Source organism: Globicephala melas, chromosome 3 (genome assembly GCF_963455315.2).
Source record: "Globicephala melas chromosome 3, mGloMel1.2, whole genome shotgun sequence".
Classification (NCBI taxonomy): Eukaryota; Metazoa; Chordata; class Mammalia; order Artiodactyla; family Delphinidae; genus Globicephala; species Globicephala melas.
Window position 1 is genome coordinate 97,613,228 of NC_083316.1, and position 18,537 is coordinate 97,631,764.

The window sequence follows — 18,537 nt, forward strand, 5'->3', positions numbered from 1 at the left end:
AAGAGTAGCCCCCGCTCACGACAACTAGAGAAAGCCCACAAGCAGCACAAAGACTCAACACAGCCAAAAATAAAGTAAATAAAATAAATAAATTTTTAAAAATAAATAAATAAAAATTAAAAAAATAAAAATACAGGGAGCTGGAGCACAGAGGATTTTTATGGCAATGAAACTACTCTGTAAGATGTACGCACTACTCAATACATGTCATCATACATTTGTCCAAACCCATAAAATGTACAACACCAAGAGTGAATGGTAATGTAAACTATGTTCTTGAGGTGATAATGATGTGTCAGTGGAGATGCATCAGTTGTAGGAAATGTAACTTTCTAGTAGGAGACGTTGATAATGGGGGAGGCTATGTATGTGCAGGGGACAGGTGTATATGGGAAATCTCTGTACTTTCCTCTTAATTTTGCTGTGTATCTAAAATTGCTCTACAAGAAAAAAATCTATTAAAAAAATACAGGAAGCCCAGTTAAATTTCAATTTCAGACAAACAATAAAGTATTTTTAGTATAAGTGTATCCCATATAATATTTGGAACATACTTACATAAAAATTATTCTGAAATGATATGAAATCCAAATGTTATCTGACAATCCTATTTAGGATATGTACAGGGTATATTTGGTTGACATACTGTGAGATGGGGGGCAGTGGGGTGTGTGAGCCCTGTTGGCAGAGGCCAGGAACACTTAATGTCCTGAAATTATGGGACAGTTCCATGCAACAAAAAACTGTCCCACCAAAAATGCCAATAGCACCATTTGTGAAAACTGGCAAGACTTGCTGGGTAGGAAAAAAACTTTTCCTCTACCCTCTTCTGTATACTAATTGGGGGACTGCACATTAAAGTGACAAAAGACAAAAGACAGACTAAGAGGAGAAAAACAGTTTATTTGTATGCATAAGGGAACTAACAAAAGAAGTAGCTAGCTCATTAAGTCGTTGAAGTTAGAGGTTTATATACCTGACTCAGTAAGAGAAAAGGAGAGAGGAGAAAAGACTTCTTTGGGAAGAATTATAAGTTTATTTAAGAGAGACAAATGGGTTTTAGGAGAACAAAGGAGAGATAGAAGTTTGTGATAATGTTTTTCTAAGCAGGTACCAGTGGTCTTTCCTCTTAAAGGTTATAAATCTCACCAGAGAGGGGATTTATGATAGATTTACTCTTGGCTTCCTGGGAGTAAAAGCTGCCAGAAGAGGGAATTTATGGCAACCTCATTACCCAAAAGTTTCTGCTTTTAATAAAGGAAGCTCCAAGGCAGCTTCTTTCTTCATCTGTTGAATCTCAAATGTCTTTAGCTTAAAATAATCTTTATACCAACTCTGGGGGTCTGAGTGGATCCCCATAGACTCTTCTGTTTGGGCTGTGCCGCGAGGCATGCGGGATCTCAGTTCCCTGACCAGGGATGGAACCCGCCCCCTGCAGTAGAAGCTTGGAGTCCCAACCACTGGACCGCCAGGGAAATCCCTTCCATAGGCTCTTATTTGTGAATTTTCTTTCTTCTTTAATGTCTTTTGTGTACAATCTTTGGAAAGAATATTCTTAATTATAAGCAGAATTTGTTAATAACTTTTCCTATTCATCTTTAGAGGAGGTCAGCTGTGATACACTTGAAAAGACAGAAATTGAAGCCTACGGTTTGAATGTGTCTAAATAACTTCTTTTCTATACTATAGACTCTCATAATAGTGCATAGGGTACTCTTTTTAATCAGTCCTGTAGTTCCTTTTTTTTTTTTTTGCGGTACGCAGGCCTCTCACTGTTGTGGCCTCTCCCGTTGCGGAGCACAGGCTCCGGACGCGCAGGCTCAGCGGCCATGGCTCACGGGCCCAGCCGCTCCGCGGCATGTGGGATCTTCCCAGACCGGGGCACGAACCCGGGTCCCCTGCATCGGCAGGCAGACTCTTAACCACTGCGCCACCAGGGAAGCCCCTGTAGTTCCTTTTTTAAAAGTAAAAATCCAAGGGTCAATGTACTCAAAGTTAGAATTATGAACAATTTCTTCATTCATTAATAACATTGAAAAACCAGTGTGGTTCTTTTTCTCAATTTATATAATAAAAAGGTACTGTCAACTGAAAAATACTGCACAACCTAAAAGGAGTTTTTGCCAAAAAAAAAAAAAAAATAAGGTAGTTGGAACACGAAGAGATTACCGCTAATTAAAGAAAATCAGACATCTCAAATTAATGAATTTAGCACTTTTCTATATATGGGAAGATGCAAGAGTCTGGGCTTATTGAAATTGTTCCTTTGATATGCACCTTAACTATCTAGGGCCAGTATCCTGCTTTTCTCCATCCTGAATCCCCTCAGGGTGCACAGTCGGGGACAGCTGCAGTGGCTGATGGCTAGATGGCCTCAACAGCTTTGTTTACTGATATGGCAGGCCCTCAGCCACAGTACAATGAATATTCTTTGAGTTGGGAAGTTACTAATTAGTAGCACTCCTTCACAACATATGACATGGTCACTGTCTGAATGAAAAACAGTTGTTTTGTTTTTCTAAGTTTTTGAGTTTTGCAGGGATCCAAGGTCTGAAAAATTAAGTTACACTTTCCCAAATATCGGCACTTTTTTAGTGTTTTACTTAAAACCTCATTGAGAAGTACAGAGATGCTTAATGTGACCCAATTCAAAACTGAATGAAAAAAAAAAAACTGAATGAAAAGAAAAACAAATACCATAATTAGGAGTAGTTGTTAGAAACACTTTCAGCTAACTTATTTGGGATAGAAACATCCATGCCTTTCGTTCCCTTAGGTATATATCTGGGGGTCATACAGGAGAATTCCAGGAAAAGTTAGCTGCTACAACAAGAAATCTGTAGTTCTCCCAAACTGACTAGAATCCAAAACACAAATCTACCTTAAACAGTTTTATTTTCATAAAATATTTTCATATGCTCATGTTTTGGTTTTTGAAGTTTTGTTTGCTGTTCAAGTCTGAGATTTTTCTTGTCTTAGTCCTCAGTTTTTGAGTTTTATCTCAGTTTAAATGAAACCTGCTCATATTGGAAGTTCCTCAAGCAAATATTTTCTGGTTGTATTATACTTTTTCCCAGTGAATAATGTAGCAGACCGTTTGGTAGCCTACCTAAAAGCCATTTCCAGTCCCCTCCTTTCTTGTATTTCTTTATCTAAGGCTAAAAAGCCAGTTATTCATTCACTTCCCAGCCTCCCTTGAAGCTAGGTGTTTGCAATGTGACCCAATTTTGGCCATGGAAATACAATAGGAAGTTTGCTTGTAACTTCCCAGAAAGATTTTCCTCGCTGGTAAAAGAAAAGTAGAAAGTGAGGACAATGCCTCTTTCCTTCCCCATCCTTCCTGCTTTGTTTTCTGGTGAGGAAAAATCTGGAGCTGCTATAGTCAACGTGTGCCCATCAGGAGAAATCCCACATTTTGTTGCTGTACCATCCTGGAACTATTTTTATTGTATGACATACTTATATGTCTTTATTGTTTAAGCCACCACTGGCTGCCTAGTCTGTTATGTACAGCCTAAAACAGACTATATAAATATTATTTATGTATTAGAATATTTACTATATCTGTCATGTTTACATTTGTTGATTAGGAAACATATGGTTATGTTCCATTTGTTCCTCCCCTGGAATGACTGCCAGAAAGTTGAAAAGGTTCTGTGGAAACCTTTGGAGCAATTTAATATTTCAATGAGAAAGGAAGAGGGGGACATATAGACAATTGCAATCGCTCTATATAGAAACATCATTAAAGGGATCCGTAACTAGGAACTGCCATATTAATATGAATATGCCTTCTAAAACTCAATAATTTTCTAATCCTATCCCATCTCTTACATGTATTCCTTTTTTAAATAGCTTTATTGAGACACAATTCACATATTATAAAATTCATACTCCCTCTTTGGAAAGGATTAGCATCCCACTTTGCAGAAAAGATGAAGACTATCAAGTTGAACATTTCTTGCCCCACCTCTATCCTCTCTAACCAATGGTCTCTATTTCTACACTTACCATTGACAATTCCAACCCCTCCACCCTGGATTCCTTATATCCTTGGTTTTTAACTCCATCAAGAATGTTTAATATCTTTACATTTATGTAAGGAGGTAGCTCTTAGATGGGCCTTTCCAAAGGAGACATAAGCAATAGGGTGTGACCCAAATGGGGTTAGCTAAGCAGTGTGGTCAGACAGCAAGAGGCCTGGGCAGGGCAAGATTGCTGACTAGACTGACGCAGCAGGGCTTGGCAAGTTTAGGAGACTCAGCAGGCTTTAAGGCGTCTTCAAAAGGTAGCAATCAAGGTCAGAGAAGCAAACTAATTAGACCCTTCAGGACAGTGCTCCAGAGCCAGTGCTACAAAGAACTTGTTCTCTGACTGAAGCCTAGGAAACCATTGCCCTTTTGTCAGTTGTAGTCTAAGTATTCTCCAGTCAGCATCTTTCCCTGTCAGAGCTTTCTAGATATTGGGGAAAACTAAAACAAAAATTAAAAAGATTTTAAAAAGAATTATGGGGGAAAGGAAAGAAGGAAGGAAAGAAAAAGGAAGGAAGGCAAGGAAAAAAAAGAAGATACTGTCTTCATCTATTCAAGAGCTCTCAGTGTCCAAGTCAGATTCAAGGCTTGGCTGAAGGACTGAGTCCCTCATGGTGGGCTAATTCTTCCAAGCCTTGTAATTTTCTTCATAGTTTTCCTTTCAGTTCCTGCCTTGGGAAAAGGACAATAAGTACAAAGGCAAAGACAATTTATAGATATTGCTGCCAGTTGATGCCTCCTTATGTCCTTTTTATGCATTTAGAAGGTCACCAGCGATCTAAAATCCTAAATCCAATGCCAATGCTCTCTTCTTAGACTTTAATTATTTTCACAATCTGAGAAGCATAGTGCTTTTCAAGCAACATGCTTCTTAAAGTCCCTGCTATGTTTCCTTGATGCCTCTCCCATGCGCCTGACTACATTAGAGGAGCTGACTCCTGATTACTACTATTGGGTAGTCACTAAGCTTTAGTTTTTGGTTCTTCATTCCTTGCTTTCTTCACCTTCTCTCCTTAGAAACCACCTTTCTTCCTGAGGGTCAACTCCTGATACTTTTAATGTCTCTTTCTTGGTTTTATATTACTAGCTCTGTAATCATTCCTGAGCTCCAATCCCATTTCTCCAACTATCTTCCACCATGGATGTACCATGATTACTTCAAATTCAAACACTGAAATTAGTCTTAGTCTTGCCTACCCAAAATGGCTTGTCCTGCTATAGTCTCCTTATTTTTCACACATTAGTAAAACGCCAGTCATCTAATGCTGTCAATGAGCAGCCTGTCTCCATTCCTACTCTTCTATGAGAAAATTTCAAAATCTTATCTCCCTTCTTTTCCAAGATAAAAACTTTCTAGGAAGAATATTAAGCAAACAAACGTACCATGTTAGACACCATACACCATTATCAACGACAGAAATTTAGAAACAGGTAAAAAATAACATCGTATATATTTTTAAATTTCATTTTTGAAAATCACAAACTTGAGGATTTTTTTTTTTCAGAAATAAATACTGTTAAAGTGACCTTTTCATGTATAGCAAAAGGGCATTTCTTTTATCTACCTCTGGCTCTTAAGATTCAGAAAGAAAAAAGTCCTATTTACTAAAAATCCATTATTGGTTCAGATAGATGTGCTTTAACTGAAGCACTGTTTACAACCTGGAACTCTCTCTGTGGATGCTTTTGATCCAGAAACTATAATCAAAAGCCTCTGCACTGAGCATAAGGCAATGTACTTCTAGAACACAGGAAAATTGTGGCCATCTGAATTCCTGGCAATTTCAGCTACAGAAAAGAGTTTTTTTTAAGAAAGCTGCTTACTGAATTTCCCTCTTAAAAAGGTTCTCAAAAAAAAAAAAAAAAAAAAAAAAAAGGTTCTCTTTTTCTTTCCTCTGTTGTATGGAAAGGAAAAATCAGCAGGTAAGGTCAGAATAAGTAATTTATTCATTTTTCAACTCTGTTTTCTTTTACTTGCTCAGAGCTCTATTATACGTTTTCTGTGGAATTAATTTTCTACCTGGTGTCTATACTTTTATTTTTTTAAATCCTACAGGCAGGAATTGAACCAAGTTATGTTGAATTATGTAAAAAGCACTTTTTAGGAATGGTATTCTTGCCTTTCTCCCATAGCTAATGCTGTTCCCTCTGCTACTTCACATGCTAATATTTCCCAGATTCAGAAAAATTGGAACTCTCGTGCTGGTTGGACTATAAGTTACCATGTATTAGCCTTGTGATCCAAAGTGACAGAAACAGAATTAAAACTCAAACTAATTTAAGGGGTGGGGGAAGCAGGTGGGGAAGATTTTGGTCTTACATAATTGGATAAGATGGGCACTACACAGGACTGGACCAAGGGTTCAAGTGAGATTGTCATGACATCTTCTTATTCCCAATCAAAAATGAACTTTACTTTTCTCTCTTTGTTCTTTCCTAAAACACTCAGACATCACTCTATGTTCAGAGATGGTGGTGCTTTCTTTCAAAAATGTAACTGTTCCCTGCCAGCTACAGCAGAGAAATCCCAGAGAAGGGTTCTGATTGACCCAGGGGTCCATCCCTGAGTCAATCACTGTGGCCAGGGAACCTAAAATGAGCAGTATAGCCTAGAGGTTAATAGAATGTACTCTGATGGAATTTTGTAGATTTATGTTATCTCCTTTTAATGTACTCTCTGATACTTGCCAGGCTCATATCCCATTTTCATGGGAAGTCCCACTGCCATTTCCCCAGTTCAGTGTAGGGCCCTGGAGTCAAAGCGTTGACCAGTGAGAGGCAGCCCAGGTTCTGGCTGTTCACTGCTCTTTTCATCCATCCCTATATAACAGCTATTTCCACTTCCTTAGGTAGAAGAGGAAAAAAATAAGGATATACTCTCAGTCCACTTCTCTCTAAATTTGGGATTATTTGTGAGAATTCTAATGATTTGATTGTAACTTTCAAGGATTGCTTCTGGTAAATACAAGTAGAGCCACACTAAGCTTCAGCAAAATCTTCCACTTGTACATTGGTTGTAATTTTTTCTGGTTTATCTCTGTTCCTTTCCTAACGTAGCTATTATTAAAAAAATTTTGCTGGTAAAAAATAATAGTAATAATTTATATTGGGACTTCCCTGGTGGTGCAGTGGTTAGGAATCTGCTTGCCAATGCAGGGGACATGGGTTCGAGCCCTGATCCAGGAAGATCCCACATGCCCTGGAGCAACTAAGACTATGCGCCACAACTGCTGAGCCTGCGCTCTAGAGCCTGTGAGCCACAACTACTGAGCCCACATGCCACAACTACTGAAGCCCATGCTCCTAGAGCCCATGCTCTGCAACAGGAGAAGCCACCGCAATGAGAAGCCCATGCTCTGCAACGAAGAGTAGCCCCCGCTCGCCGCAACTAGAGAAAGCCCATGTGCAGCAATGAAGATCCAACGCAGCCAAAAATAAATAAATAAATTAATAATAATACATATATATACTTTTATTTATATATAGTTATTTATATATAATTTATATATATATAAGTTATATATGTATAATTTATAGAGAAAGTGTTACTTAATTAGATATTGGTGGACAGTGTGTGACTCAACTTCACTCCCCCATCTTCATGCAGAATTAGCCTCAGCTTGTATTGCACAATTAAAGGAGCCACTCAAGTGACTCTCACCTAGACATAGATTGCTTCAAGTGTACTTGCTATGTTGTCCTAGGCAGAAAAGAGGCTCGCAGTTTCTTTTATTGGAAAATTTTGTGTCCTGCCTCATCAGTTATTCTATAATACATGCATGAGTGAGTGCAAGCATAGCTCTGATAAGCTTTTTTTATAATCTAATTGGGTAAAAAACCTTTTTCCCCCGTGCACACATCTTCTGTTTTCTTTGCTTTCAGAATATATGTCTTTTGTAATTATTCCTTCCCCTGTTTGAGAAACATTCCCCAAATTTCTGTTCATTCATTTACCTCCCTATCTTGTCTTACTGTTTCAGCTAGGAGGAAGTGGAAGGCTCTGATCATTTACCAAATCATAGTCCCCCTTCTTTTTTTTTTTTTAAGACAATTTTTTTAGAGAAGTTTTAGGTTCGCAACAAAATTAAGAGGCAGAAGCAGAGATTTCCCAAATACCCCTGCCCTCACACATGCATAGCCTCCTCATTATCAACATCCCTAACCAGAGCGGTACATTTGTTACAACTGATGAACCTACACTGACACAGCATAATCACCAAAATTCATGGTTTGGACAAATGTAGAATGACATGTACCCATTTTGACAGTACAGAGTATTTTCAACATGCTCTTAAAAAGACACCGTGTTCTATCTAGTCATCCCTTACCGCCAACCCCTGGCAATGACTGATCTCTTTACTGTCTCCATAGTTTTGCTTCTTTCAGAACGTCGTATAGTTGGAAATCATACAGTATGTAGTCTTTTCAGGTTGACTTCTTTCACTTAATAATATGCATTTAAGGTTCCTCCATGACTCATCATGGTTTAACAGCTCATTTCTTTTCAGCACTGAATGATATTCCATAGTCTTGATGTACCACAGTTTATTTACCTGTTAACCTACTGAAAGACAGAGTGTTTACTTCTAAGTTTTGGCAAGTGTAAACAAAGCTGTTATAAACATCAGTGTAAAGGTTTTTGTATGGAAATAGTTTTTAACTACTTTGGGTAAATTCTGAGGGGCATGATTGCTGGATTGTATGGTAAGAGTACATTTAGTTTTGTAAGAAACTGCCAAACTATCTTCCAATGTGACCATACAATTTTGTGTTCTCAGCAGCAACGCATGAGAGTTCCTGTTGCTCCACATCCTCTACAGCATTTGGTGTTGCCAGTGTTCCAGATTTTGGCCATTCTAATACATATGTAGTAGTATCTCATTGTTGTTTTATTCTGCATTCCCTCATGACATATGATGCGGAGCATTTTTCATATGCTTATTTGACATCTATATATCTTCTTTGGTGAGGTGTCTTTTAAGGTCTTTGGCCCATTTTTCAATCAGGCTGTTTGTTTTCTTATTGTTGAGTTTTAAGAGTTCTTTGTGTATTTGTGATAACAATCGATTATTAGAAGTATCTTTTGCAAATATTTTTTTCCCAGTCTGTGATTTGTCTTCTCATTCTTCTGACATTGTCTTTCACAGACCAGAAGTTTTTTTATTTTACTGAAATTCAGCTTATCCATCGTTTCTTTCATGGATCATGCCGTTGGTATTGTATCTAAGAAGTCGTCATCAATCCAAAGGTCATCTAGGTTTCTCCTATGTTATCTGCTAGGAGTTTTATAGTTTTGTGTTTCAATTTTGGGTCTGTGATCCACTTTGAGTTAGATTTTGTGAAGGGTGTAAGGTCTGTGTCTAGACTAATTTTTTTGCACATAGTTGTCCAGTTTTTCCGGAATCATCTTTTTTTTTTTTTTTTTTGCTATACGCGGGCCTCTCACTGTTGTGGCCTCTCCCGTTGCGGAGCACAGGCTCCGGACGCGCAGGCTCAGCGGCCATGGCTCACGGACACAGGCGCTCCGCAGCATGTGGGATTTTCCCGGATCGGGGCACGAACCCCGCATCGGCAGGCGGACTCTCAACCACTGCGCCACCAGGGAAGCCCTCCAGCACCATCTTTGCTCCATTGTATTGCCTTTGCTTCTTTGTCAAAGATCAGTTGACTATAGATCACAGTCTATTTCTGCATTCTCTGTTCTTTTCCAGTGATCTATTTGTCTATTCTTTCCCCAAAATCACACTGTCTTGATTACTGCAGCTGTACAGTAAGTCTTGAAATCAGATAGCATCAGTTCTTCAGATTTGTTTTTCTCCTTCAGTATTGTTTTGGCTATTCTGGGTATTTTGCCTCCCATAAAAATTTAGAGTCAATTTGTCAATATCCACAGAATAACTTGCTGGGATTTTGATTAGAATAATCCCTCCACTTCATTACTGTCCCAAAGCCCAATGCTCTCAAGTTGCTCCCAGCTAACCAAAACTGCCTGCTGCTGTCCTCCACATGGCCTCTCCTTTGCCTTTCAAAATTACATCTCTTGACTTCTGCTTCCCCCTTAATGAAAACTCCAGTAGGTGTTAGAAGACCCACAATCTGATGCATGTGACTTATTGGTAGTTCCAAAACATTCCAAGAAGTACTTGCCTTTAACCAAGTGAATACCTATAATTGTCTGTGTATCAGGGAGTTTTCTGGTTGGAGATGTTTATTTTACCATTTAATAAAAGCTGCCCTTTATAGTCTGGGTGTGGGTCAAGGTAAGGAGGTGAGCTTTCCTTCCATCTTGTGGAAGGAGGAGAAAACTGTTTTGGGAAGATGGTTCTTTTTACCAGCTGATCACTGAAGACTCAACTTAAAGAAGTCCTGTCTCTTCTCATCTTGCCAGCTAGGGAATAAATAGTAGGCCCTGACTGAATCCACTTTGGGATTCAAGGGGCTTTGGAGAACACTTAAAGGGCCTTTGCAGCCCAAGAGATCTGAGTTCAAATCTTTGGGTGGCAACATGACCTTGGCCAAGTTATTTAATTTCTTTGAGTTTAGGTTTCTTCATTTGTAAAACAGAGATATTACCCTTAGAGTGTTGTTGAGATTTAAATGAGATAAATAAAATACCTATTACAGTGCAGATCGGGTGTTTAATAAACACTAGCTTTTATAAATAATTGCCCTTTAATAGTTTATGGGTGGAAAACCCTCCAGTTGAGCAAGTGAGGGTGAGCCAATAGTATTTAATGGCCAATAGTATTTAATCTTCAAATATTAGAGGTATTGGAATTAATTTTTCTATAGTAACAGTATTATAAATAATGGCTAGGGTCCTATACCATTGCTCAAATATCTATTTAACCTATAATATTGCTGATGGAGTTTTCTATAGTAAGGTTGCTGTTGGCAATACAGGCAGGTTTCTGGGGCATTCAATATCTTAGAGGCTCAGAGATCCTCATTATTTTTGTGAGATAATGAGTTCAGAATGCTTACATGAAATTCCAGCAACATAGTCCTCCTGATTCAGCCTTTGTTATAGGATTAGGAACTCTTTTCTTCTGACCTCCCTCATCTGTTGGGTGTTGGCTATGGGGATGGAAGCCCCTCTTGGTGGGTCCCTTGGCACAGGCCCTAGGAGGAAAGGGATTTATATTAATGAATTTAGGATGGCAGGGAGGAGGGTAATGACAGGGATGTCAGTAAATAAGCTAGTGAGAAAGAGGCATGATTACTTCTCCATCTGAGCTGACTTCCTATATGCTCCTACCCCCACCAAAAAAAAAAAAAATCTCAGAGTTTAGCCTGTTTGCTTTTCCTTACACTGTAACCACCCCTCAAGTCTGATAAAAGTCCCCTTTCCCTTTAAGACCAGCACTGAAGAGAGCATATCTCTTTGTCCTGCCAGTCCCCAAAACCACAGTACTTTGGTTTTCTAAGAGATTTTGCTGCTAGCAATAAGGCAAAATAAGGCAAAATTTTATTTAAAAAAAAATTATTAAAAAAAAGACTTCCTTTTTCAGACCCATCCTTCCTCTTTTATTTCTTAGAAATAAAGCTGAAGAATAAAACTAAAGAAACTACAGGGAAAAAAAGAATGAAAGAAACTAAAGGGAAAAACCACAAAGGCACATAGCCTTTGAGCATTCAAAGGACAGAATAACAAAATTCAATTACAGATCAGGGAATAGTTAGATTCAAGAATTCCCCTGGACTTTCTGTGTTAGGAGGTGGACTTGTGGCCTTTGGGCAGAGGGGACAGGGGAGGGAGGATGAAAGGTATAATTTACCTCCATCTCTTCCATTTCCTTATCTTACTAATTTTGCTACAAGGTCAGAGTTATGCTCAAGTTGCATAAGAAGTCAGGACTGGATTTAGGGTTGAGTAGAACCTTGTTAAGTGGGAGGTGAGTGAGATTACAGGGTGATCTATGAAGAGCAGCAGTTTGAAAGTAAAGGGATTGTCTATGGCCACTTCTCCAAGGTAGTTCTTCAGGGACTCTTTTTATATATATGTAAGTCAGGTTCTGTCTATATTCAGGGTTCAACTATTAGTGAGGATCTACTCTGTGCTATGATAAATATTGGGGAATCAGGGATACAATAGATGTATTTAAAGATGCTTGTGTAATCATCAACATGAAATGTTTTACTAATTAAGCTGAGTGGTCATGCAGTACAACAACCAGTCTGCACAGCAAAAGCTATTTCATAGATCATAGAGCAGTAGAGGATTCTTCCTATAAATTAGGGGTCGGCAAACTTCTTCTCTAATGGGCCAAACAGTAAATATTTTGCTTTGCAGGATATACAGTCTCTGTTGAAACTACTCAGCTCTGCAGTTGTAGTGTGAAAGTAGCCATAGACAATATCTAAATGTCTATGCATTGCTGTGTTCCAATAAATTTTACTAATGGACATGGGAATTTCATATAATTTTCATATATCATGAGATATTTTTCTTCTATTGATTTTTTCCAACCATTTAAAAATGTAAAAAACATTCTCAGCTCAAGGACTATATAAAACCAGACAGCAGGCCGTAGTTGTAGTGGAATAAATAGATATAGTAAAAGGATTTAGTTGTTTCATTGAAAGAGTCCATCTGCTAAACATCAAAGATAGGTTGTTGAATGGGCATTTTTTTCTGAATAAGAGTAAAAGGAATGTCCTCACTTTTCATTAGTTGTTGTACTGTAGTCCCATAGTTTTGGATACAGAATGGGATGGCCTCAGAACATTTGTGGTGTCTCAAACATCACTGGAAAATTTGATTTGGACTGAGGTTTGACACTATATGAAAACTTTAGAAAGAATATGTCAAAAGGTTAGATTTAATTTAATAATAATAAAGAGTAGCTAACATCTATTGAATTCTGACTATGTGCTAAACACTGTGCTCATTTAATCTTCATGATAATTGTATGAAGAAAGTCTATTACTATTCCCACTTTACAGATAAGGAAAGTAAAGCACGAAGAGATTAAGCAACTTGTCTAAATGACTGATTAGGCCAGGAGTCAAACTCTTGTTTATTTCAAGGATGAAGGAATTTAATAAAAACTAACAGATGTTTGTATGGAAATATGTTAATATAAATGTTTCAGACATTACATGAAATTTCTAAAAATCTTATATGTTCTGGCATAAGTCATAATTCTAGTTGTTACTTTAAAATATATATCTCAGAAATAACTAAATTTCCTTGCCAATTGCATTATTATGTACTTTCATCAAATCTTTAACCGTGGTCATTTTTAAGTCTTTTGTCATTTACAGACAGTTCTGGGTGTACTCTGATGCTTTTGCAAAAATATTCCCATAAAAGGGTTTCATCTTCAAGGAATTCATGGAAAAGACTGACAAGTACAGGTTTCTGGTAATTGACTATACTGCTGAACTGAATGAATAAGCATTTTCAGAACTCTAATGGAAAACTGATGAATTCATAAAAGTGCTAACAAAAGATCAAGATAAAAAAAATTAATTACATGGGACTGAGTGAACTGATAAGGATGATTATAAGTTTTGTGACTTTCTGTTTGAATAATTAAAAAAAAAACCTAACAGATGTTTATCAGGAATAAAAATGCCAAGTAAAATGTGTTGATAATCAGGTTAAACTTGTTAATTTTACAGATGACGAAAACAAAGTTTACAAGACATTTTCCATGGTCACACAGCAAATGACAGATCAGGAGTAGATCTCAGATTTTCTAACTACTAGGTCCCTTAGTTTCTTTTATTCTGCTAAACAGTATGCCCTTCAAAACCAAAAGATAGGCAGAATAGAATGAGTAAACATGTTAAACTTTGGGCTATACACAGAATTTATGTGGAATATAGAAAAACCTTGATTTAAGATCTAAAATATAAAATTAACTTAAAGTCATTTAAAATAAAATCTGAATAATTAAAACACAAACTAAACTGTATGTTAGACCTCAATAAAATAGGTTTTTTTTTTTTAAGACAAGTTATGTTTTAAATCCCTTATTTTTATGAGGAGACTGGGATAAATAATGGAATTCATTTACATCTTTCAAATTAAGAAAAGGGAGATGGCTCTTAAATTTATTTTTTTAAAAGTTTTTATTATAGTTGATTTACAATGTTGCATTAGTTTCTGCTGTACAGCAAGGTATATCTGTTATACATATATCCACTAATTTTGAGATTCTTTTCTTAAACTTATTTTTTAAGTAACTTTTTTTTATTGCTAAACGAAGTATATGTATACTGCAAAAAACTTAGGGAAAGCAAAAGGAAATAAAATTACCAGTACTCCTCCTACCCAAGTAATAGTGTGAACTTTTTGGGGGGTTGTTTGTTTTGCTTTCTGTTTTTTGTTTTTTTACCACAAGAAAAGGATATAAAATCAAAATCAGTTCACCAATTTAAAAAAAAAAAACTACTTTTTTTTTTTTTTTTTTGGTGGGGAGTTCCTATTTACATTCACTCATTTAACATTTTCTGAACACCTAGGTTGGAAAGCGCACTGCACTAGACACTTGGGATACAGGACCGTTTGTCCCTAAGAGGGTACCTGGGAGGAGACATAAAGAGATGTTTATCAATAATAATACAAAACTTGTGTTAAAATACAATTAGAGTTGAATCTCACAGTTGAGACTGTGACACTAAACATTCTGGAATTCTTAGGTTTTTCCAAAACAGCTTAACGCAGGGCTGTTGCAATACTGTTATCAGCACTACTTCAAAACGAATGTTAAGTTAAACATTGGCGAAAACCCTTCATTTTAGTACTTGTCAAATGTTTAAACCTTTCAAAATTTTCCTTTTTAGCGAACTGGAAACGCGCGTCCTGCCGAGGTAACCATTGCGCGGGGACAGAGACACTGCAGGGTTCACATTCACTTGGGAGTATTCGCGGGACGCCTAGGGGAGCGGTGCTTGTTGGGACTTGTAGTCTCTACCGAGGCCGAAGACACCGCAACTGCATTTATAATGCACTTCTCCCTTTTAAGCTTTCTGGCCCAACAGTCAGATTAAGCCCCAACCTAAAGCATAATTTGACAACCCTTACCTCTTCCAAGGCTCTTTATGTTTTTACTAGGTTCCTTACGTTCAACATTCAAACGCACATCGTCCCTCACAAGCCTCAAAGAGATTGGTCTGTCCTCAGCAGTGGGCGGAGCCTTAGGTGGACTGGATCTCTGGATTGGCCAACATCTCACTCGAAGAGGCGTTTTCCACTTGCCGTTCTGCACACTGTGGTAAAAAAGTAAATCGTTTACCGCAGTGTTCCTTTTCGCCGCGAGAATCTCGCGATATTTCCGCCAAAGGGACCTAGCGACGCGTAGAGAGCCGCCGAGGCCAGTGGGGGTGGCCGGCACCGGAGCAGGGAAAAGCCAGGTTAGGGGGCAGAGGACTAGCGGGTGCTACTTGCGCCATTCGGGTTCGGTCCGGGCCAGCCACCCAGAACACAGAGGAAGTGTTGTGGACGGTGTGTCCCTCCTGGCCGGTGGGTCGGCCCGGGGTCGCAGCCGCTGGGTCAACCCCGAGTTTCACCTGGGCCCGCGCGGGTTGTGACAGGTGCGCGGAAGAGCGCGGCGCTCCGCCCGCTCGCCGGTCCGCCCCCTCCGGGCCTCGCCTGCGCGGGCTCGGGATGAGCTGCGGGCCGCAGCTGAGCGGCTCCCGCTCCTGGCGCCTGTCGCTGCCGCCGTCTCCTCCCAAGAGCAGACGCCGCCCGTGAGGGAAAGCGGGAGGGAAGCGGCCGCTGACCCCGGGCATGAGCCGGACGCGACATACGTTGTTGGATTAAGGCGCCGACATGAACCTGCACCAGGTGCTGACCGGGGCTGTGAACCCTGGCGACCACTGCTTCTCCGTGGGCAGCGTCGGCGACCAGCGCTTCACGGTGAGTGAGGGAGGCTCCCGCGTCGCCTGTGGCGAGTCCGCGTCCCTGAGTCAGCCGGGCTCGGCCCAGAGTGACGGGCAGAGGCCGAGAAAGCCTCGTCGCCCTCGCGGGGCGTCTCCTACGGAGGTCCCAGCTCCTTAGGGCCGGCGTACCTGGCCTTTGAGAACGAAGGAGGCAGTAACGCTTCGGTCATTGAGTTATTTAATGTACAGAGGCTAAACTCGGAAGTTAGAATGTTTTGTAGGATTTTTAAAGTTTTTAATCTGACGTCCTTGGGCTGGGGAGGTTTACTAAAATCGTTTGTCCGAGAATCGTTGGTGTGTAATGTGTATGTGGGCTTTTTATTGCCCCACTCCATAGGCTCTAATTGTCAAGTTGAGGAATAGTTGGGATTGGTTTCATTTCTTCCTCTAAGTTTAGGTCAAGTGTCTTTGTAGTTGAAAAGAATGGGTGTCTTAAAAACAGGTAGCTGTCAACAACTAGCGCTGAGTGAAAACAGTGCTTTTCACTTATTTTTCTTTAAATTCACTGGGAATAACTTTGGAAAGAAAAAACTATTTTTCGTAAATGGTTCACTCCTGCCATCCTTTGAATTCCATATGTAACAGTTTAGTAGTCCTGGGAGGCTTATATTTATTTTAGATTGTTCACATTAATTACTAAAAGTTGCATTACTGTTTCTCAGTAAAATTCCTCTTTGATGTGTAGTGGTAATTCCAGGTTAAAGTTTAAATGAAAGTGTCTTGTTTTTCATTTGTTTTCCCCAGATAGTGAAAGGAAGAGGGCCCCAAACTTTTGCTGTTTATCAGTATATTGACATTTTCTGCCTTAACTGTAGCGGTTTTTTTTTTAAAGAATTAAGTATAGTTTTTATAATAATTTCAAGCTATAAGTCAGTATTGCACATGATAGCCTATATCTGAATATATGTATAGTGCTCATGATTTTTGCTACAACTTGAATAGCTATCTCTTAGTTGTGATTAAAACTTAATTTTGCATAAAAAAGTGAAACAAAATAAACATCTTAGTAGATGCCCTAGGTTTTCTTCTCAAACGATTTTGACTTTTTTTGGTCATCTTTATCAGTCGGAATAAATAATAGGAAAAAAAAGTAGTCATTATTTAACATGGTGTAGGCATTTAATACCTGAATTGTGCTTTTAGATCTGTGCCAACCAAGTACTTTGCTTTTGAATAGAGTCTGTACCTCCCCTGTAGAGTGACTCACACACACCTTAACTTGCACTTGACACTAGCAGTTTTAGAGATTCTAATTCTAAATGTTGACCTCGCTTCAGTGCTCAAGAGGAGGGTGAACTCTGAGAGTCTCAGTGGGCAACCATAGTCTCCCTGCAGTTGAACATTGCTCACTGCTCTTGCTATTTAGAAAATAAAGATCATCCTAAGAAGATTTTGCTAGTGGTAGATTATAGGATGGTAACATTACATTCTCTGTCATCTCCTAAAATTATATGAGTGCTTCCTCCAATGTAAATTCTAACAACTTTTTCTGAGAAGGCATTCAGAATCTATGTAAGCAGTGATATGAACTTCAAAGCATATACAATATGATGGCCTATTTATACACCTAGATGATCCTTCTAAGTGTATATAAAATCTTGGTGAATGCTTCTGTTATGTTAAAGGAGAAATGAGTTAATGTACCAAAGATAAGACTATCCTACGCCATCATGTAGCTTGTTGCACAGTTCTACTGAATTTTAAAGTCTGTTTCCATAGACCAGGCTTTAATCATCTCCCACCAAGCCTACTGCAGATTTCTTCCAGATCTCAGGAATCAGTCCAGTAAATAAGGTAAAAATAAACATTTTGTTGTTATTTAGTATAAAGAGATCCCAGGTCTCTATAATTTTGGTGATAGTTTATTAACAATCATCTTTTTTCCTTTGCAGCTAATCCATCCCTGACTCTCTAACATTAAATTGATATTCCGTTATAAACCAAGTTTCTTGCCCTCAGCCTACTGGACACTATATACATCTTAAATTTATCTCTCTTGAAATTACTGTCTTTGCTAAAATGTAGAAACTGTTGTTTACTCCTTGAATTTTGTTTTTAACCTCTTTTGATTTTGGCTTCTTTTTCTTTTCACAGAAAGAGAGCAAACATTAATGGTAGATGGTATGTGCAGACTAAAAAACTCTCTCCAAATTCCAGTTTTACTTGAGCTAGGGACATGAAATCTTCTTGCAGGCCCACTTGAAGAATTACTTTGTTTGTCCTGTTACATTATGCCTTCTCTAAAGACAGACTTTACATTCGTAATTCATCTCTTTGCATGTTTGCAGATAACTTATTTGTTCTTGTTTTGAAAGATTACAAGAGATGAGATCTCATTTTTTGAATACAGTCTGACAGGTTTTAAATTGAAATGAAATTGAGTGCCATTTCTCATGGATTCTTGATTTTAAAATATGAAATTACTAACATAGTTAGTATATGTATTAGATACTTTTTTACTACTTAAACTGGCATCAAACAATTTTGACTTTTCTCTTAATAAGAAAGCTTCTAGTAGGCAATGACCTTTTCTCTTATACTTTCAAAGCACTTTATTTGCGCTTTCGTTATATTAATGACCTGTCTTGCCTTGTGTATGTCTTCCACAGTTTCA

At 38.4% G+C, this 18,537-nt stretch overlaps 1 protein-coding gene and 1 long non-coding RNA gene across 4 annotated transcripts in view; one reads left to right on the forward strand and one right to left on the reverse strand.

Annotated features, from left to right (window-relative positions):
• The window catches only part of LOC115860221 (uncharacterized), a 60,420-nt gene extending 45,296 nt beyond the window's left edge, over window positions 1-15,124 (reverse strand). The window contains exons 1-2 of the long non-coding RNA XR_004042389.2: window positions 15,067-15,124; window positions 11,016-11,153 (exon numbers count right to left, since the gene is read on the reverse strand). This is a non-coding gene — a long non-coding RNA (uncharacterized lncRNA). The remainder of the gene's footprint in view (window positions 1-11,015; window positions 11,154-15,066) is intronic.
• Window positions 15,125-15,403: 279 nt separating this feature from the next.
• Window positions 15,404-18,537, forward strand: part of DMXL1 (Dmx like 1) — a 131,371-nt gene continuing 128,237 nt past the window's right edge. The window contains exon 1 of one of the 3 annotated variants that reach the window (XM_060296141.2): window positions 15,404-15,900. In XM_060296141.2, coding sequence (XP_060152124.1) covers window positions 15,814-15,900 — 87 coding nt within the window. In that variant the 5' untranslated portion in view covers window positions 15,404-15,813. The remainder of the gene's footprint in view (window positions 15,901-18,537) is intronic. The other 2 variants (XM_030869811.2, XM_030869812.3) reach the window with 2 other exon arrangements.